The 19680-nt window shown below is 36.3% G+C and overlaps 1 protein-coding gene across 4 annotated transcripts in view; it reads left to right on the forward strand.

Annotated features, from left to right (window-relative positions):
• The window catches only part of WDR3 (WD repeat domain 3), a 30619-nt gene that overhangs the window by 3789 nt on the left and 7150 nt on the right, over window positions 1-19680 (forward strand). For all 4 annotated transcript variants that reach the window (XM_004026433.5, XM_019020916.4, XM_031012859.3 and 1 more), the window contains exons 2-19: window positions 51-253; window positions 1237-1446; window positions 3556-3674; window positions 5267-5345; window positions 6268-6363; window positions 7600-7713; window positions 7897-7998; window positions 8523-8620; window positions 9208-9315; window positions 10158-10388; window positions 12853-12946; window positions 15181-15282; window positions 16524-16609; window positions 16769-16904; window positions 17608-17664; window positions 18744-18844; window positions 19064-19175; window positions 19295-19429. In XM_004026433.5, coding sequence (XP_004026482.1) covers window positions 83-253; window positions 1237-1446; window positions 3556-3674; window positions 5267-5345; window positions 6268-6363; window positions 7600-7713; window positions 7897-7998; window positions 8523-8620; window positions 9208-9315; window positions 10158-10388; window positions 12853-12946; window positions 15181-15282; window positions 16524-16609; window positions 16769-16904; window positions 17608-17664; window positions 18744-18844; window positions 19064-19175; window positions 19295-19429 — 2151 coding nt within the window. In that variant the 5' untranslated portion in view covers window positions 51-82. The remainder of the gene's footprint in view (window positions 1-50; window positions 254-1236; window positions 1447-3555; window positions 3675-5266; window positions 5346-6267; window positions 6364-7599; window positions 7714-7896; window positions 7999-8522; window positions 8621-9207; window positions 9316-10157; window positions 10389-12852; window positions 12947-15180; window positions 15283-16523; window positions 16610-16768; window positions 16905-17607; window positions 17665-18743; window positions 18845-19063; window positions 19176-19294; window positions 19430-19680) is intronic.

The following is a 19680-nucleotide window of genomic DNA, read 5'->3' on the forward strand; positions in this document are numbered from 1 at the left end:
GTAGAACCAAGGCACCCAAGGAGCTGAGTTTTCTTTGTTTATATGCACAGATTGCTTCACCTGTGGTATCAGACATCATAACATGGGGCTCACCAAGCAGTACCTACGCTATGTTGCTAGTGCGGTCTTTGGCGTTATCGGCAGCCAAAAAGGTAATATTGTCTTTGTGACACTTCGTGGTGAGAAAGGACGTTATGTGGCAGTACCAGCTTGTGAACACGTTTTCATCTGGGACTTAAGGAAAGGAGAGAAGGTGAGCCTAAAATGACCAGTTTGATACTGATTTATTGGTATTTGAGGATGGAGAGGTAGTAGAAGTGGGGGAGCTCTGATTTATTTATCATGAGTTTTTTTGTGTGTCTGTGCCCTTAGAAGAGAAATCTTTTTCCTTTAGGTCTAGCTAGCCAAGCATCAAATTCCTTTGTGTTCTTCGCCACTAAATTCTGAAAACCACAATGAAATAGGAGCTTATTTCTTAGATGTCTATTTGTTGGAATATTTACAGGTCATTATTTGTAGTAATTATTTATTCCTGATGTATTTTTTCTCTACCAATTCTATTTTTCAAGCTCGACTTATGCTTATAGCTGGTTATAAAATATTAGGCATGTAAAAGGAAGGTTAGTCTATGTTAGCAGAATCTTTTTCTAATATGGATAATGCCCAAGTGTTGTTAAAGTAGACTTTGATACTTTGTGTGACTGAATTCCCTAAGCCTACCACTTTTGCCAAACCAAATATAGGCATTTTGATATTGTCCGTTCATTTTGTGATTCCCAAGAGGTTACTACTTTGATTCTTGTTGCCACCAAGAGTCCTTTGTGGTTAAAACTACTGCAGTACTCTGTTGCCACACAGATTGTTTTCTTATAAAATGGGTCTCAGTTAAAGGAATTTATAAACCTTTATTGAAAATCACGTAGTGTTGTTCCAGGGTTAAGAATTAGATTAAAGAGATTAAATTTATTTTATTGCCTAGGGAGTTTTTATATGTATTACAACAACGTAGGGCTTTGGAGAAAATAATTAAGCCTTTTCTTAATATTTCATTGCCTAGTACAAATACTAATTTCTATATTAAAAAACTTGAAATGGATTGTGGAGTTTCATTTTTATTCATAAGAGTAATTTGGAATTATTGGTGCTCTTAATTTTACTGTGCCTGAGTATTCCTATGCTTTTCCCTTGAGTTCATGCTTAACTCTTCTACATTGTTTTTAATTTTTATGATTTCAGATTCTTATCCTTCAGGGGCTTAAACAAGAAGTTACTTGCTTATGCCCCTCCCCAGATGGGCTACACTTAGCTGTTGGGTATGAGGATGGGTCGATCCGAATCTTCAGTCTCCTGAGTGGGGAAGGAAATGTGACCTTCAATGGTCACAAAGCAGCTATCACTACCTTGAAGTATGATCAGCTAGGAGGCAGACTGGCATCTGGGTCCAAGGTGAGCCTTTGAATCAGCCCAGGCTTTGATCTATTAAAGGGATGTAAGGCTTATGCTGAAGCAAGTTGTTGACAAAAATTGTCAGGTGAAACAATGGGCTGTCAATATACAAAGTAGTATAACGATAGAAATAGAGTGAAGAGGATGGGTGTGAATTGGGTGGTTCATTTTGTTTCCTTTTGTTCATTTTGTCATATTCTCTGATAAAAGCTTCTTAAGTGTAGGAATAAGATGAAGAGAGCCATGATAACTCTTATTGTGGAAGTGCTACGCAAAACAGTAAAATAAGGAAAGAAAACAAAGACTGGAAAAGAAGAGACAAAATAATAATTATTTGCCATTGACTTCTGTAAAGTCAGTAGAATTTCCTGTATCTCAAAAGTCATGAGTTAGAAAATATAAAAGATTCCATTCACAACAGATTAAGTAACAGACATAAAAATACCATGAAACTTTACTGAAGAATGGAATAGAAGACTTTTATAGAGATATAATCCATGTTCTTGAATGGGAAGACAAGGTATTGAAAAGATGGTAGTGTTTTCTAATTGATTTATATAGCTAAAGCTATGTTTAGACATATGTTTATATAGATACAGATATATTTAAATAGATATCTTAAAGGTTTTAGTTGTTACTTAGAACTTGACCTAATATGGAAAAGCAAAGGAATTGGAAACACCAAAATTTGGGAAGAAAAGAATAATAAAACAGGGGTTTTAGATATTAAAATGTCATATAAACCCATAGTTTAAGAAGTATCATATTGATAATTCAATGCAAGTGTCAATGCAAAATAGATTATTGCAACCAAATGGAAATCTCAGAAACACATCCATGATTACATTCCTAATTAGTATATTTTAAAGATGACATTTTAATAAGTAGAAAAATGGTGGATTACTTATAAAACAGTCCTTAGACAATTGGCTATTTGGGGGAAATTTTTAAATTAAAGCTTTACCTCATGCTATATACCAAAATGAAACAAAGATTAAAGACTTAACTATTAAAAAATAGCATTTTAAAGTAAACTAGAAAATATGTAAGTAAATATCCGATAGCAAGGTAGAAAAGGACTTTATTAGCAAAGAAATAAATTAAAAAAGGAAACTGTTGGTAGATTGGAATACTTGAAACATTTGTACATTAAAAACAAGTCAGAGGACACTGAAAAAGTTAAAATATTTAATATTTTCAATATAAAAAGAAAGGATTAGTATCATTCATCTATTAATAACTTACAGTCCAATAAGAGATGACACCCTAAGAATGATAGACAAAAGAAAGACATGAATTGGCAATTCAAAAGAGATACTTTATGGCCAATAATCACCATAAATATAAATATTTATATTTATGTAAAATATTTCTCATTTGTATTCATAAATGTAAATTAAAATAAATATTAAGACAACATTTTTTACTTATGATATTCGTAGTAGTTTTTGAGAAAACTAGTAATAGAGTTAAATGAATGGGGAACAGGCCTTGTCATACATATCCCTGCTAGTTCTATAGATTTACCCAACCTGGAGATCATTTTGATAGTATGAATCCAAAACTTTAAAAATAAACATATCATATAACCCAAGAGCTTTTTATTTTAGTTTTTTCTAATCAGAGATACATACAAAAATTTGTATATAAGAATGTTCACTTCTGCATATTTATAACAGCAGAAGGTTGGAAACTACCTAAATGTCTGAAACAGAAAAATTTTTAAATAAGTTGTGCTATTACTTTAGAATTGATTATTATGTGAGCATTAAAAATGTGAACACTCTGGAATAACATGGAAGAAATGGAAATAATATTTAATGAATAAAGAAAAGGTTGTAAAATGATATGAATGGCATGATTTTAGTCTTCTAATAGGAAAATAACCTGGATTATACATAAAGACTAGAGCAATAACAATATCTGGGGATTATTTCTGGTTGGTGAGAATAAGGCTGGTGTTTATTCCCCTGTACTTTCCCCATGCTTTCCAAATTTTCTGTAAGGACTGTGTATTGCCTTTTTAATAATTAAGTCTCATTGTTTGTCAAGTTGGGCCATATATGGTAAAGAAAATTATTTTTCATCTGTATTATTTGATCCCTTTAGGACACAGATATTATTGTATGGGATGTGATCAATGAAAGTGGTCTGTACCGTCTAAAGGGGCACAAGGATGCCATCACACAAGCGTTGTTTCTACGAGAAAAGAACCTGCTAGTTACTAGGTAAAGAAATAATGGTTTAATTTCCAGTTATTTTCTAGGAAGAGAGAATTTGCTTTATTCCTTACTCATTTCTCTCATGAGCAGTGTGCTCATGCTTATGCATTAGTTTTCTCTCCTGTTCTCCTGCATTCCTTCTTTCCATTTCTTCTAAGTAGTATTGTAGAGCTATCCAAAGCTATATTATTTTTAAAATCATTTTTCTAATTTGTCATTCTTTTTTCTTGATATCAGTTTTTCTATGTTTCTTAGCCTTTTGAAACTCATTATAGAATGAGCTTTGTCTACCTTCTAGATCTCTAGAAAGCCAGGAATCAGAATATGGAGCAGAGGGAAGATATGAATACCAGGTGTTAAATTCGGCTTGCCTTTTGAGGAGAGATGTACTGTACTTCATAGGCCTTCTGAACACCTATTAGGATGAACCGTTTGAAATTTTTATTTGTGTACATAAAAAATCATCAAATATCAACAATTTTATATTGTTCAACCTAATATAATAATGAATATTCCTAAAGAATGACCACCTAGGGAAAGCTGGGATACCAAGGTTTGCCAGGCATTAATTAGAGGAACCATAGTAATGACTCAGAAAAAGCTGTGAGCACTAAATGCTTTACCATTGGTGGATTTGTTTCTGTGGGATAGGATACAGGTAAATTAGTGTCTTGTTCAGATAACACAGGTTCTGTAAGAGAATGATTCTATAGTTCTAATAGAAAAAATATATATTACAGCTTAGGGAATATAAAGGAAAAGAAATAACACTGTAAGGTGGGGTTATATGGGACAGACTTTGTAAATCAGGTTTTTGAGCGGTGTTTTTTTCCAGTTTGCTCATGAAGGAGGATTATATTAGATTTATGTAGTGAGGAGGTAGGGAAGAGGTGTTTGAGCAGGAGTAGTAGAAGCCATTGGCTGCGAGAGGTTATATTTAGGGGGTTAAGAACAAATAAATGGGAAATTTTGAGAATGCTGCCAAAGAGCCTGATTTCGATTCTGCAGGGAACATTGAGCTAGTGCAAATATTAAAAATTAAGGTTATCTGACAGTTGCACATTGGATGGGATGAGAGAACAGCAATGGACAAAGAGACCAAATGAGAAGCTGTTAAAATAATCCAGGTAGTAGGACTTAAGTTCAGGTTAGTGTACAGAAATGGACTAGAAGGAGTTAATACTTAGAAACTTCACAGACGAGGCATTTTCAGGACAAGAGACTAACTGGACAGGAAGACAAGGGAGTGGGAGCGGTCTAAGATGTTTCCATGGTAGATTGTCTGAGGGAATGCCTATGCTGTGATGATAGAAATGATAGGAGGAAGGCATGATGGATCAAATTCTGTATTCTTTGGTACTCTGCATCTAAAGTCATTCTTGTGCTTATAGGTGGAACATTTTATTTTCTGCACAGGAATAACTACAAGGAAAGTTAGGATTCTTTGCTTTTCAAAAGTAAGATCAGAGAGAATCGGAGCTTTAGACATTATTGAAGCATATGTTCCTTTTAAAGCAACAGTGAGTTTTGGATCTCCCTATTCGTTGAATGAGTTTTCCTAAACAGGCTATATATTTTTTTCCTGTTTCTTCTTTTAGTGGGAAAGATACCATGGTGAAATGGTGGGACCTTGATACTCAGCACTGCTTTAAAACAATGGTTGGCCACCGGACTGAGGTAAGTGTAGGGTCATGGGCCCAGGGAAATAATGGGAAGGCAAAAGGGAAAAGGTGGTGGTCTTCTCTTCCCCTTTCATGGCTCTTTGTTTTTACTGCACACAGTAATTATCATATGCCATCTTGAGGGACAGTGAGGCTGGTTTGATGGAAGCAATGCCAGCCATTGGAGCAGATACTGCTGCTCTGACATGTAGTAAAAATTGGCCTTGCGTGGTTTTTAATTCCTGAGTTTCATCATTTCTAAATAATAAGTGTCCACTTTTATGAATGTAGGGAAGTTTAATGATATTATATGTGCAGCACCTAGCTTACTGACAGGTAAGCAGCACATGGTAGCTGTTAAAATAGTTACTTGAACACAGATCTATTCAGTTGAGTTCAGGGACTGTTTTTTATACATCTTTGCATCCTCAGTGCTTTATTCATATCAGGCATTCAGGAAGGTAATACCTAGAATTAATGACAAGAAGATTAAATTCTTTGTTGATTTGCAACAATATTATTTTCATTATTTAATTCCCGGATACTTGAAGCTGAAAGTTATGCAATGGACATTAGTGGGTCACCTTTTATTTGCTAGACACTGCTAAAAGCAAAGAAATAGAAGACTTAAAATCATCATTTGAGTGGATTCTAGTTAAGATTTATGCTGAACAGCCATTATCTTAATTTGATTATACGAGGTTAGAGACAAACTGCTAGTATCACAAAAGTAACAATTTCACCGCAGGCCATTTTTTTCTCTGTAAAAGTGAGACTTCTCTTAGTGCATGTTGAAAGGGTTGTCGATATGCCTTTTCTTTGCCTTTAAATTGCTAAAGACATTTCACTACGGTGTAACTTAGACTTATGGAATGTCATATTATGCTACCTGGAATCTCTTGAAAATCGTATTACTCAAATCTTTTTATATTCTATAGGTATGGGGGTTGGTTCTGTTGTCAGAAGAAAAGCGACTCATCACTGGGGCCTCAGACAGTGAACTGAGGGTATGGGACATAGCTTATCTGCAAGAGGTAATTACTTCTTAAAATCATGGGCAATATGTTTAGAAGTTTCATAAGCACCTTGGATTTAGAATCAGATGTAATTATTCAGTACTTCACATCATATTAGAAGGAATTCTATCACACCAATAACCTGCAACACCTAAAAAAGCTTTTCTTCCTTATATGCTCATTATCCTTATTTATTTGTGCTCAGGTTAGCTTTAGGCTTACAGCTTCTGGTAATACTAATGTTTTAGTTTGTGGCACTCTTAATCAGATATTCTTGGACCTTTGGGTGTCCATGGATGGCCTTCAGAATATCTGTGAACTTTTCCCCTCAAACATATATGTAGAATTTTATGTTTATAAATATGTATATTCTGAAAAGATCTATAACTTTTTCTTAGACATTCAAAGAATTTACGTAGAAGAAAAGCTTGCAGACCTTAGGTTTAGCTGAATTTCGGTGTGTGCTGGGTCCAGCAGCCATTTCGATGGGAGTTACATTAGTAGGTTAGGGGTTATCTTTTTATTTAAGGAGAAAATGTATCTACCTGTCTTGTGATGCTTTTGCAATTCCTAATGCCAGTTTGAATTTTTTGTTCTGTAATATGGTCAACCTTTCACCTAAATACAGAAAATTTTGAAGTTAGTGAAGAGTGGGGTCATTATTTTTTCACCATTGTCACTAAACAGTAGTCCTTACGCTATAGAAAGTTTTTGGAGATAGTGTAATCAGTATTATTTTGTTGTATATTATGTAGTCAGTTTTTAATAAGTTCTGAGACCTGCCTTGCTACTGAAGAGGTTTGATAAGGGAGATCACTGATTAGAAGCTATTATTGGCCATAAGAAAGATTTCTAAGTCTTCAGGATTAAGAGTTACCTCCTGGGCCAGGCACAGTGGTTCATGCCTATAATCCTAGTACTTTGGGAGGCTGAGACAGGAAGATCACTTGAGTCCACACATACGTTTATGGCCAGCCTGGGCAATATGGCAAGAACCTGTCTCTACAAAAAATTTAAAAATTAGTCAAGCACAGTGGTTTGTGCCTGTGGTTTCAGCTATTTGGGAGGCTGAGGTGGGAGGATGGCTTGAGCCCAGGAGATCAAGGCTGCAGTGAGATGTGATCATGCCATTGCACTCCAGCCTGGGTGACAGAGTAAGACTCTGTCTCCGACAACAACAACAACAACAACAACAACAACATGCCTCCTGGAACATACTATTTCAGCTTTTATTTTCTCATTTTTATAAAACAGATTGAAGACCCGGAAGAACCAGACCCCAAGAAAATCAAAGGATCTTCTCCTGGAATACAAGATACTCTTGAGGCAGAGGATGGTGCCTTTGAGACGGATGAAGCCCCTGAGGATGTAATTCATTTTCATTTCTTAAGTTTAATTGTGTTGAATAATGGGAAAGTAAGAATTGCAGATTTTTAGGGAATCATCACTTTAGGGAATATTTTTGTCACTTGCACTTACTAGAATTATGTTTTTTTCAGAAGTTCAGCAGAACTTACATCTAACCTTCATCTGCTCTTGCTTCTTCTGTAGCGAATCCTTTCATGCAGAAAAGCTGGTTCCATAATGCGGGAAGGAAGAGACAGAGTTGTAAACCTTGCAGTCGACAAGACAGGCAGGATTCTTGCTTGCCATGTGAGTACCATACTTAGGAGAAAATAACAAGGACTAGGCTGTTCCTTCCAAACACTCATTCTTTCATATTCAATGTAAAGATGACTTTTTCTTGACTCATGTTAATAATTCATTATATGGTACTGTGTGGACCTATAATCTGTAGCTTTATTAGCATAACAACAAAAATATTAATAATTACTATTAGGTTGGTGGAAAAGTAATTGTGGTTTTTGCCATTTAAAAAGTAATAATTGCAATTACTTTTGCACCAGTATTATTATTAGCAACCATTTATTAAATGCTTGCTCTTCTAAGCAATTTAAGAGCATTTAACTTCTTGTTTAGCCTTCAGAGCAATGCTACAAGTAGGAAATGGTATCCTCATTTTACAGATGAGATAGCAAACCCAGAGAGATTAAGTTGTCCAAGGTAATACAACTACTAAGGGAAGAAAAATAAATATTGTTGTTTACTTTTAATTGAGAATTAGGTAAATTACAAATTACCTCTCCTTGACTCACATTAACCTTTTGCCTTTCTAGGGAACTGATTCTGTGCTAGAATTGTTTTGTATCCTTTCCAAAAAGGAAATTCAGAAGAAAATGGATAAGAAGATGAAGAAAGCTAGAAAGAAAGCAAAGTATGTTTTCTTAATACTTACATTAATAATGAAGTATCCTGGGTAGGCCCCATGTTACTGAAAAAAAACTGGCTTCTTTCATATTTACTGTCTTATCAATTACCATTAAAAGTTAAAGAACTTGTGAGGTATCGATAACCCAAATTTGTCAAGTCTCAGAGAGACAGAAAATCATCTGATTTGGCTAATCTTTTGATACCTATTCTGGTTTATTTAACATGGTTGGATTGTTAAGTGCAGGTTAATGAGTTTTCTAAAAAGTCCTGAAATTAGAAAAATAACCGGAGACATTTCAGTGGAATAGTTGGAATTACAAGGACCTTGTTACAAGAAATTTTATGGGCTATTGCATTCAGAATCCATTTCTTAAGGGTACCTATTAAGTGAAATAATACTTTATGACATTGTAGTGTACAAAGCATTTCCACTTATACTACATTGTTTAATTATCATGGTAATCCTTTGTGGTTAAGTGACTTCCAGAATAACACAGTTTGTTGGTCAAGGGGCCAGATTTTGAACTCAAGTAAGAGCAAAGCTGCTTCTAGAAAAATAAGAGCATGATATACTTTTCTTCTTCCCTCTAGATTACATTCTTGCAAAGGAGAGGAGGAAGATCCTGAGGTTAATGTTGAAATGAGTCTGCAAGATGAAATCCAGCGGGTGACTAATATAAAAACTTCTGCCAAAATCAAGTGAGTAAAAATAAATTATCTGAAGTTATAGAAATAGTAAGCTACCAAGTATTATTGGCTTTTTCATGCTATTTGTAAGCTGTCTGTATGAATTATATATTTGGAGACGGTGGTCATGAGACATCTGTGTCACACTCTGCTCCTGTTGTCCTAATCATGGGCCCACTTTTTGTCTTGTATTTGGATTATTACAGTACCCTTTTTAGCTAGTCATTTACTGTCTTTTCCTGCAGCTAATTTAAGAAAAAGAAAAGTGTGTCCCACGTTCAGAAAGGATATAAGGTCACTTATAAAGAATACATACACAAAACCAAAGTATGTATCAGAACCAGGATCTGAGCCTAGTTTTTTTTTTTTTTTTTACTTAAAAGCCTACTCAGCTACTACTCAATACTCGGAGCACTCTTTTAATTTTTTTTGAGATGGAGTCTTGCTCTGTTGCCCAGGCTGGTGTGCAGTGGCATGATCTCGGCTCAGTGCAACCTCCATCTCAGGTTCAAGCGATTCTCCTGCCTCACCCTCCGCAGTAACTGGGATTACAGACTTGTGCCACCACACTCAGCTAATTTTTGTATTTTTAATGGAGATGGTGTTTCGCCATGTTGGCCAGGCTGGTCTCAAACTCCTGACCTCAAATGATCCACCCGCCTCAGCCTCCCAACGTGCTGGGATTACAGGCGTGAGCCACTGCACCCAGCCTCAGGGCACTCTTATTTGAAAAATTGTTTATAGTTATTCAAACTTTATATAGATAGAGGACATTGTAAAGCCTTTTCCTGGAAAAAGTAAACCTTGTGAGCTAAGATGGTAGCTAGAACATTTATGATTATTTTCTTATACAGATCCTTTGACTTGATTCATTCACCTCAAGGAGAGTTAAAGGCTGTCTTCCTGCTGCAGAACAACCTGGTGGAATTGTATTCACTGAATCCATCCTTGCCTACTCCTCAGCCTGTCAGGACAAGCAGAATCACTATTGGGGGTCATCGCAGTGATGTGCGGACTTTGTCATTCAGCTCAGACAATATTGCTGTTCTTTCAGCTGCAGCTGATTCCGTTAAAATATGGAACAGGTTCGTGAAATGATGTTTTATATAGCTGTAGTTAGTAGTATTTCTTTTAATTTTTTTTGGTACTCTTAAGGGTTAGTTATTAACTCCTTAAGGCCCTAAATACAATTATCTTTAGTGCATTTGGGCCATTAGCCTGTGGAGCTTAGAGAAGAAAAAGTTGCCTTTTAAAATGTGGTGCAAAAAAAAAAAAAAAAGGCAAGCTTATTCCATGTTTAGAGCTTGTAACTGTACTTGGCTAGAGAAAAACACACAACCATACTACCTACTCTTTAAACTTAATAAAAAGCAGGCTGTTATTGCTGTCCAGTAATTGTACCCTAATTTCTCACCCTTCTTTTACTTTCCCAGATGACTGTTTTATACCTTGCTTCTGTTGTCAAATCAAATACCTCCAAAACCTTGAAGCTAATGATCATATCTCCCACCTTAAAGGAAATAATAACCCTCTCTCAGCCCTGCATTGCTCTCCAGTTACTACCCCATTCTCTGATTCGTTTTCTCCATTCTGTCTTCATCTGTCTCCCATCAAGCTTTTGTCCCCACTGTTTCACCAAAACAGTCATTGTCATCAGTGATCTTGTTTCTAAATCCATTGAGCTAAAAGCTTTATTTTATGCTTTGTCCTTGAATTGATAACTTTCTGTCTTTGACACACTCTTTGACTTTCATTATTTCCCCTTCCCTTGCTGTCTGTTTATTCTCAGTCCTCGCTCCATCTTTGTTATCTTTATGACGTCTAAGTGTTAGAGTGCTTTAGGGCAGAGTCTTTGGACCTTTTGTGTATCTAAACTCACTTTATGTAATCTCCTGTCATGTAGCTTTCTCTGTATGGTGACATATAAATTTATATCCAGCTTTAACCTCCTCCCTAAACATCAAATTCATATATACAAATACTTTGTGTCACCACTTGGATGTCTAATTAAGCATTTCAAACTTTTATGTGTCCCAAACCAAACTTACGATGTTCATGTCTCCAAAAATCTTCCCACCTGCTATTCCTTCAGACTTCCCTATCTTAATAAATGATTACTTGCTACCAGTTGTAGTCTAAACCTTGTAGCCATTCTTGATTTTCTTTTATTTATTTATTTACTTTGAGACAGAGGCTCGCTCTGTTGCCCAGGCTGGAGTGCATTGATGTGATCTCGCCTCACTGCAACCTCCACCTCCTGGGTTCAAGTGGTTTTCCTGTGTCAGCCTCCCGAGTAGCTGGGATTACAGGCGTGTGCCACCACGCCTGGCTAATTTTTGTATTTTTAGTAGAGACAGAGTTTTACCATGTTGGCCTCAAACTCCTGACCTCAAGTGATCCACCCATCTCGGTCTCCCAAAGTGCTGGGATTACAGGCATGAGCCATCGCACCCAGCCCATTGTTGATTTTCGTATCCCATATTCATCCAATCTATTAGCAAATCCTATCAGCTCTACCTTCAAAACTGATCCCAAATCCAGCCTCATCTTACCACCTGCACTGCCACTACCCCATTCAAACCACTGTCATCTCTCATCTGGGTTATTGTAAAGCCCCCTGACTGGTGTCCCTGCTTTCTTGCTTGCCCCTCTATAGTCTGTTCTCAACACAGTAGCCAGTGTAATCTTTTTATAGTGGAAGTTAGATCACTTCCAATAGTTCCATCTCACTCTACCCACCTTACACACCTTATCTCTTACTACTCTCCTTTTCTGCTCCACTAGAGCCACACTGGTCTTCTTGCTATTCCTTCAACAGAACAAGAATGTGCCTTTCTTATGGCTGTTGTGCTCCCTGTTCTTTCTGCCTGAATCCATCTTCCCCATTTATCCATAAGCTTTTTCCGTGTCTTATCAGATGACAGTCCTATCATTCTTACCCTACTCTTTGCACTCTTCATCCTCTTCTCCCAGCATTATGTTTCTCTATGGCACCTAACACCTGATATACCAAATATTTAGATATTTATTATTCCCAAAGAATGTTAACCTTTATGAGATTAGGAACCTCTGCTGTTTCATCCACTGTTGTATCTCCAGCACCTAGAACAGTACCTGGTAATGTAGTGGGCATTCAGTAAATGTTTGTTAAGTGGACATTTGATATATATTTGATTAATAATGAATGTTTGTGGTCCTATAAAAAATGTAGGGATATGTAATGATGTACTAATTTGACTTGTAATCCTTCAGACTCACTCACTTCTTGGTAATGGCAGATTGGGCTCTGTGGAGCCCAGCAGACACTTTTCTACTCTGCTTTTGTGTGATTTCTGTTCCTTAGGATTTGGAGGCCTTATAAAGTAAACAAAGTTTGGTGCTTTTTAGTATTTTCTCCCATGACTATAATTGTGTGTGAGTCAAGGGTTTTTAAGTCTTTTATCTTCTTTTATGTTGATCTGAGTAAGTGCATTGAAACCTACACACTGACCTCTAAAATGGGGATGCAGATTCTCTTAACATGAATTCTTTATTTTTTCTTTCTCATAGGTCTACACTGCAGTGTATTCGCACAATGACCTGTGAATATGCACTTTGCTCATTCTTTGTACCTGGTGATAGACAGGTAGTCATAGGAACAAAGGTAAAAGGAGACTTTTTCTGGGATATCTGGATCTTTTCTACTCAAAATTCATAAAGTTAAGAAATCTGGTTCTTCTTTTTAGCATATTGGAAATGGACTGGAGCTAAGTAATCTAGGAGGATGTTAGTTTATTACATATTTTGTTTACTGAAGTTTTACTTTATTTTTTAAAAATTATGAAGAAGAAAATTAAAATCATGACCCTGAGAGAACTACCATTAACATTTTGGTGATCATCCTTTCATGTGTCTTTTTATGAGCGCATATGTAATTGTGTTTTAATTAATGATAAAATATATTAAGGGTAATAATTAAATATATTAAGTACCTAATATCATGCTTGGCAGACAGAAGCATTCAGTAAAGACAAACTGATCAAGTCCTCATTCCTAGGTGCTAGTCAGATTGGGAGACAAACATGTGGAAATAAGCAGACATGGATTTGGATTTAGTTTCTGCCCTTTAGAAATGGGTAATTTGGGCCGGGCGCAGTGGCTCACACCTGTAATCCCAGCACTTTGGGAGGCCGAGGCAGGCGGATCACAAGGTCAGGAGATCGAGACCATCCTGGCTAACACGGTGAAACCCTGTCTCTACTAAAAATACAAAAAATTAGGTGGGTGTGGTGGCGGGCGCCTGTAGTCCCAGCTACTCGGGAGGCTGAGGCAGGAGAATGGCGTGAACCCGGGAGGTGGAGCTTGCAGTGAGCCGAGATAGTACCACTACACTCCAGCCTGGGTGACAGAGCAAGACTCCATCTCAAAAAAAACAAAAAAAAAAAAAAAAAAAAGAGTAATTTGGAGCAAGTCACATAACTGCTCATAGTGTGTTTCTTTACATTATGGGATGACGACACTTGCTTTTTGACAGCAGCTTTCATACCAGATGGACTGGTACCAGCCTCTGGCACTTACTAGCTATGTGACCTTAACCCTGTTAGCCTTGGTGTTCTCATGGAAAATGACGTTACTGACCCATTTCACAGAGATGAAGTATGCAAAACTCTTAGCAGAGAAACTAGCCTGCAGTGAATAACTAATAGATAATAGAGCTGGTAGCAGACATAGCAGTAGTGATTGTACCAGTAGTGAGAATAAAATGGAACAAGGTCTATGGAGTGTTTTGAAAAGTGCTTTGCAAGTATTTGTCATTATTATTCCCATAAAATAAAGCCATATGTACATGAGTTTTATTACAAAACGTATGGATCACAATGGATATTTCTTGCTTCAACAAAAAAATGTAGGCTGGAGAGATTTTAGGAACAATGCCAGGAAACAGTATTCACATCTCAAAACTTTCCTTCCTTTTTCACTCTTTCAACAAATGTCCATCTCTGATTTGCCGTTGGGAAAGTAGTTTTTTAATTGCTTAAGACTACCCATGTGGCTAAAATGCAATTGTTGGCTTACTGGCTGTGCTAGGCAGTTAATGTACATTATCTCATTTAATCCTGACAACATCTTTGAAACATTGGTGATATAAATTTCATTTTACAGATGAAAAACTAGGTTCATGGGGATGAATTTACCAATGGGCACAAAGCAGACCTGGTACTCAAGTCTTTTAGCTTATGCTGTCTATACCACCTTGTGCAGAAGCTCATCGTAAAGCAGGCTTTGCCTCTGTGTGTGTTACATGCTGACACCATGACTATGGCATATACAGACCTCTAAATAGGAATTTTAGAGTGATTGCTTTCTATGCCATTATGATTTTTTTTTTTTAATTCACTGCCTTCCTTAGTGCTGTAGGTAGATCCCATTTCTTATTGTCAATGTATTGCAGAGGAGGAAACCAAAAGCAGATGGAAAAGAGTTGGTTGCTTAAGCCAATAACTATAGAGGATCATCCACTTAAAGGATTGGCTAAACTTTAAAGGCTTTTAGGTTTGCATTTGCTATTTTGTTTATTCTGATTTGCCTGTGGTCATGATATTTTCCTTTTGAAGTTGTGTAACCAATGAAAGTAATGCATCCAGTACTGCATGGTGGTATTATTCCATACTTCTACACTATGGTAGCCCTGCCAAGGTTAACTCAGCACATCAGTAGGGGATTTAATAGTATTTAATCAGGTAGGAAATACAGAACATGGAATGTGGGATCCATTTCCTAAGCAATGGATCACATTTTTGCAGCTTGGTTATGAAGTCTTTTCTAAATTGTGCAGGCATGAATCATGGAGGTTGTAGGTATGTTCATTGGAGCTGTGCTCATTTTGTGTCTTCCCAGACAGGGAAGCTGCAGCTTTATGACTTGGCTTCAGGGAATCTGCTGGAGACAATAGACGCACATGATGGAGCTTTATGGTCCATGTCCCTCTCTCCAGATCAGGTAACTAAACCAGATTTTAAAGCCCTGGACTTCAGCCCTGTGGCTACCCTGATTTCTCTCAGGGTTTCTTTAAAGAAAGCCTGAGGTTTTTTTTTTTTTGGCCTAATCTTTAGTGTTTGTATATGATGCCTTCTTATAAATGACCACCTGTCATTATGAAATGAAATCTTGTTTGGCTACTTTTGCTTATCAGCAGCGTGACATCAAAGTGCTTACCGTCATGATTTTTTTGCCAGTGTTTTGTAATACTTCTTAAGGGGGAATATTCTCTTGGGCAACATGATGCAGAGAACTGAATAGACTTTGCTGCTCCCCTTTTTTCCTCAAACAAACATCTATGACTGTATAAGCTTAGTAGTTTTAGCAAGTATGTCAGCCCTTACAAGTCAATAAATATGAGCTCACCTTCAGAGCAGTTCCTGGCAAAAGTATGCTTATTCTAGTAATGGTGCTGTTGCTTAGAAAATCTTAAGATTTTATTTTTTTGACAACACCTTAAGAAATTTTGGCCCATTTATTTAAATATTCTCAATGATAGACAATTTTCATCCATTGAAAGTAGAACTTAGTTTTGGAAAAAATCACTGAAGTTTAGAGTGTTTAATACCACTTGGGGTCCAAACGAAACAGCTGTGAGTCTAAAATAGTAATAAATCTTGCATTTGTAGAGTGTTCTATCTTTTCCATAAACTGTGTGGTCTTTTTTTTCAACAAAACTAGGGATTACGGAAAGGTTGTTTCCTGTATTATAAATCTATGAGGGACAGACGCTTGAGATCCAGTGTTCTATGTACTTTACACTAACACTACCATGTAATGAGACTAATTTTCTTGATAACGGAAAACAGCTTCAAAACTATTTTAAGTAGGGACATTGCAGGACTAAATTTATATCCTTCTGAGGTGAATACTTTAAACAAACCTAGATTATCCATTCTATGTATATTTTTCAAACTAGTTTACTGAGTTTTTGTTTCTTCTTGATGCTAGATAATAGTATAACTAGAACTTTTCATTAGTTATTATTTCTGCCTATGTTAGTCGATGGTAGGAATTTTCACATAAGGTTTGTGGCAGCAGACCCAAAAGAGCAGTGAAAGGGGCTAGGGAGAACCACATTTTTCTTAATTTTTATCCCATGACATTAAATAAAAATACTTTCTTAGACTTTTAAAATGTATCTTCATAGCAAAGTTTTTATGCTAAAATAGTTTTTAATTGAAATTTCATTTGATTTTCAGCGTGGCTTTGTGACAGGTGGTGCAGATAAATCTGTCAAATTCTGGGATTTTGAGTTAGTGAAAGATGAAAATAGTACCCAAAAGAGGTGAGTAGACATTTTTTGTGTCCATTTTTTGGAGTGAAAATGGGGAGCTATGGAATGGCCTTTTGACATCTTATATCATTTGTTGTGCTCTAAAGAGTTAGGATTTGTCTGAATTTGTATACTCATTTATTTTTTTCTTGATGTTTTTTGTGGTGCTAGACTTTCTGTGAAGCAAACCCGAACTTTGCAACTAGATGAAGATGTTCTGTGTGTCAGTTACTCTCCCAATCAAAAGCTATTGGCTGTGTCTTTGCTGGACTGTACTGTGAAAATTTTCTATGTTGATACTTTAAAGGTACAGTGGTTATGCCTGCGGATATTTTCCCTTTCTGACTGACTGACCTTAAGAATTTGGGTTGAGGCTATAAAGAAGTGGCCTTGACTGTGCCCAGCGATAGTACATTTCTAAAAATGTGTGTGTGAATCAAAGCAATGTAAGTATACTAGGGAAGCTAGCATTTTAAAATAATTCTATGGTTCATGAATTTTGTTTAAAGCAAGTTATATTTCATATGTTCAAAAAATCTTGTGGGCAGAAAATTCTGTCATATTAAGTAGTTATAAGAGCATTGCTAGGTGTCCTGGGCAGTGATTTCATACTTGGCTATATATTAGGATCATCTAGGTTGCTTTTAAAAATATAGATTACTGAGCCCTATACCCAGAGAGTTGATAGGACCAGGTTGGGCCTGGGAAATTTTTTTGTGAAACAAATGCCCTGGAATCTTTTCAGTGAGGAGATACAGAGATCTGACTGAGGCAGTAAGCTTCTGGGGGCCTCCTTGCCTCCACTATACTGCAGTATTCTTGGCAAGCACATGGAGGGTCTGTGTAGTGGACACAGGTACTCCTGCCAAGCTGTCTTTTGTGGGTTGTCTTTGAAAATACAGATATAAAGCAATTTAAAAATGTGTTTAAAGTTATATTTTAGACCTACATGTAATAAATTATACCCATATTTTATAGACAGACATTAATTATGTTTTTTTGATGTTTAGTTTTTTCTGTCACTGTATGGACACAAACTGCCTGTTATATGCATGGACATCTCTCATGTAAGTAGTTTAAATAGTGTCTCAGTAATATGTTGTCTTTTCTACAGCAGATACTTTCTTAATTCTGGTTTGATGTCTTCATTTTAGATTATTTGTTTTTATCATCATTCTGTTATATATCTTTCTCCAAAAACAGTCTGAAATTAATATATATTGTATCTTATATATATTACTTTGTTTTCAGAATAATTTTGCAAATATTATCTCAATCAATCCTTATAAATATTATCTCTTTCCCTCTTCTAGCCCTCCCAAATAGTACTTTATTGTTTAAAATACTATAATTGGTAGAGTACACTAAAATATGAAAGACTTTAAAAAGGCATTCCTTTTTGTTCTGAAGGATAATGCTGCTGAGGAGCTCAGATTTATATTTGGATAGTTACGGTATTTTACACTATGTAGACTTTTGGTCTCTTGACCAAAATCATTTATTTCCCAATACCTAGTTTTGATTAGGAGTGGCAATGTATATTAAAAACAATGTCTATTCTGCAGAGTGAGACTCTGTCTCAAAAAAAAAAAAAATGTCTATTCTGTGTGAAAGGAGTTGACCTCATAGCTGTCTGTGATCAGTGCACTAACAAAGTTAAGTTACAATGTTAAATGTATTTCTTTTTTTTTTTTTTATGTTGACAACCATTTGGACCAGGCATTGAAATAGGAAAGATAAGAGAAATAGTGATAGGGAATGTGGGCTACATAAACATTCTAGTAGAGTCTTTCTCAGCTTCTCTTCTGTTGCTCTTTCCCACTTTCTTTCCAAATCCCATGCCAGAGATTAGAAAACCTTTTTCCTATCTAACGAAGTAAATAGATAACCCTACGTCAAGGCACAGCACTGCCCTGTGACAGTACGAAAGTATTTAAGCCACAGAGTTCATGCTTTTACTTAACAAGCTTTTTAAGTTCCTCTGTAGGTAAGAGCAAAGAATTCAGTGTTTTTAGTAGAGATGAAAATCAGTTTTTTGGCTTCATTTTAATGTGTTTGAAAGAAATGGGTTAAATATTCTGGTTAGCTTTTTATTCATATACGGAATTCAAAAATCAAGGTAGTGTTTTACTTTTATTTCTCATAGGATGGAGCACTCATAGCAACTGGCTCCGCTGATAGGAATGTGAAAATCTGGGGTTTGGACTTTGGGGACTGCCACAAGTCTCTCTTTGCACATGATGACAGGTATGTATAGTCTTTTCAAATGTCTCCCTTTGAGTCACCTGTAAGTATCACTTTCCTTGAGCATCTGTGTCTATTTTTCAGTGTTCTCAGGCAGTGATACAAGTTCTAAAATATAGTCAGACACCCTAGAACTAGCTAGTCAAAAGCTATTTATGTGTGTAAAACTCTTTTTAGTAACCTGGAATTTGATGACATTTTAATATTTCTGTCACTTTTCAGTGTGATGTACCTACAGTTTGTACCCAAGTCTCACCTCTTCTTCACTGCCGGAAAAGATCATAAGATTAAACAGTGGGATGCAGACAAATTTGAACACATACAGACTCTGGAGGTAACCACATGCCTTCTGTGCTTGCTTGGTACTTAAGAAATACTTTTAAGAATATTTACATTACCCACTAAGTAGTGGTCAATGAATGAGGTATTCTTTATTTTTTTTTTCTCCTCCAGGGGCATCACCAGGAAATATGGTGTTTGGCTGTAAGCCCCAGTGGAGACTATGTTGTATCATCGTCCCATGACAAATCTCTGAGACTTTGGGAGAGAACAAGGGAGCCTCTTATTCTTGAGGAAGAAAGGGAGATGGTAAGAACTTTAGGCTTGGTTACAAATATGCCAGTAGGTATCTGACAGGCTGTCCTAGTTGAAGTTTTCTGTCTAGTGCAGTTACACCTGATGCATTGCCAAGTCCAAGAACCTTCAGGAGATCTGTTCAAGACCATTGTCACCCATTTCAGAAGCTAGGCAGAGATAAAGATGCCATTAGGGGATTATGTTGTCAAAGAAGCAGCTTCTCGCTTCCTCATTTCTCTTCATATAGAGACCATGTTTTTTTC

Source organism: Gorilla gorilla, chromosome 1, assembly GCF_029281585.2.
Source record: "Gorilla gorilla gorilla isolate KB3781 chromosome 1, NHGRI_mGorGor1-v2.1_pri, whole genome shotgun sequence".
Taxonomy (NCBI): Eukaryota; Metazoa; Chordata; class Mammalia; order Primates; family Hominidae; genus Gorilla; species Gorilla gorilla.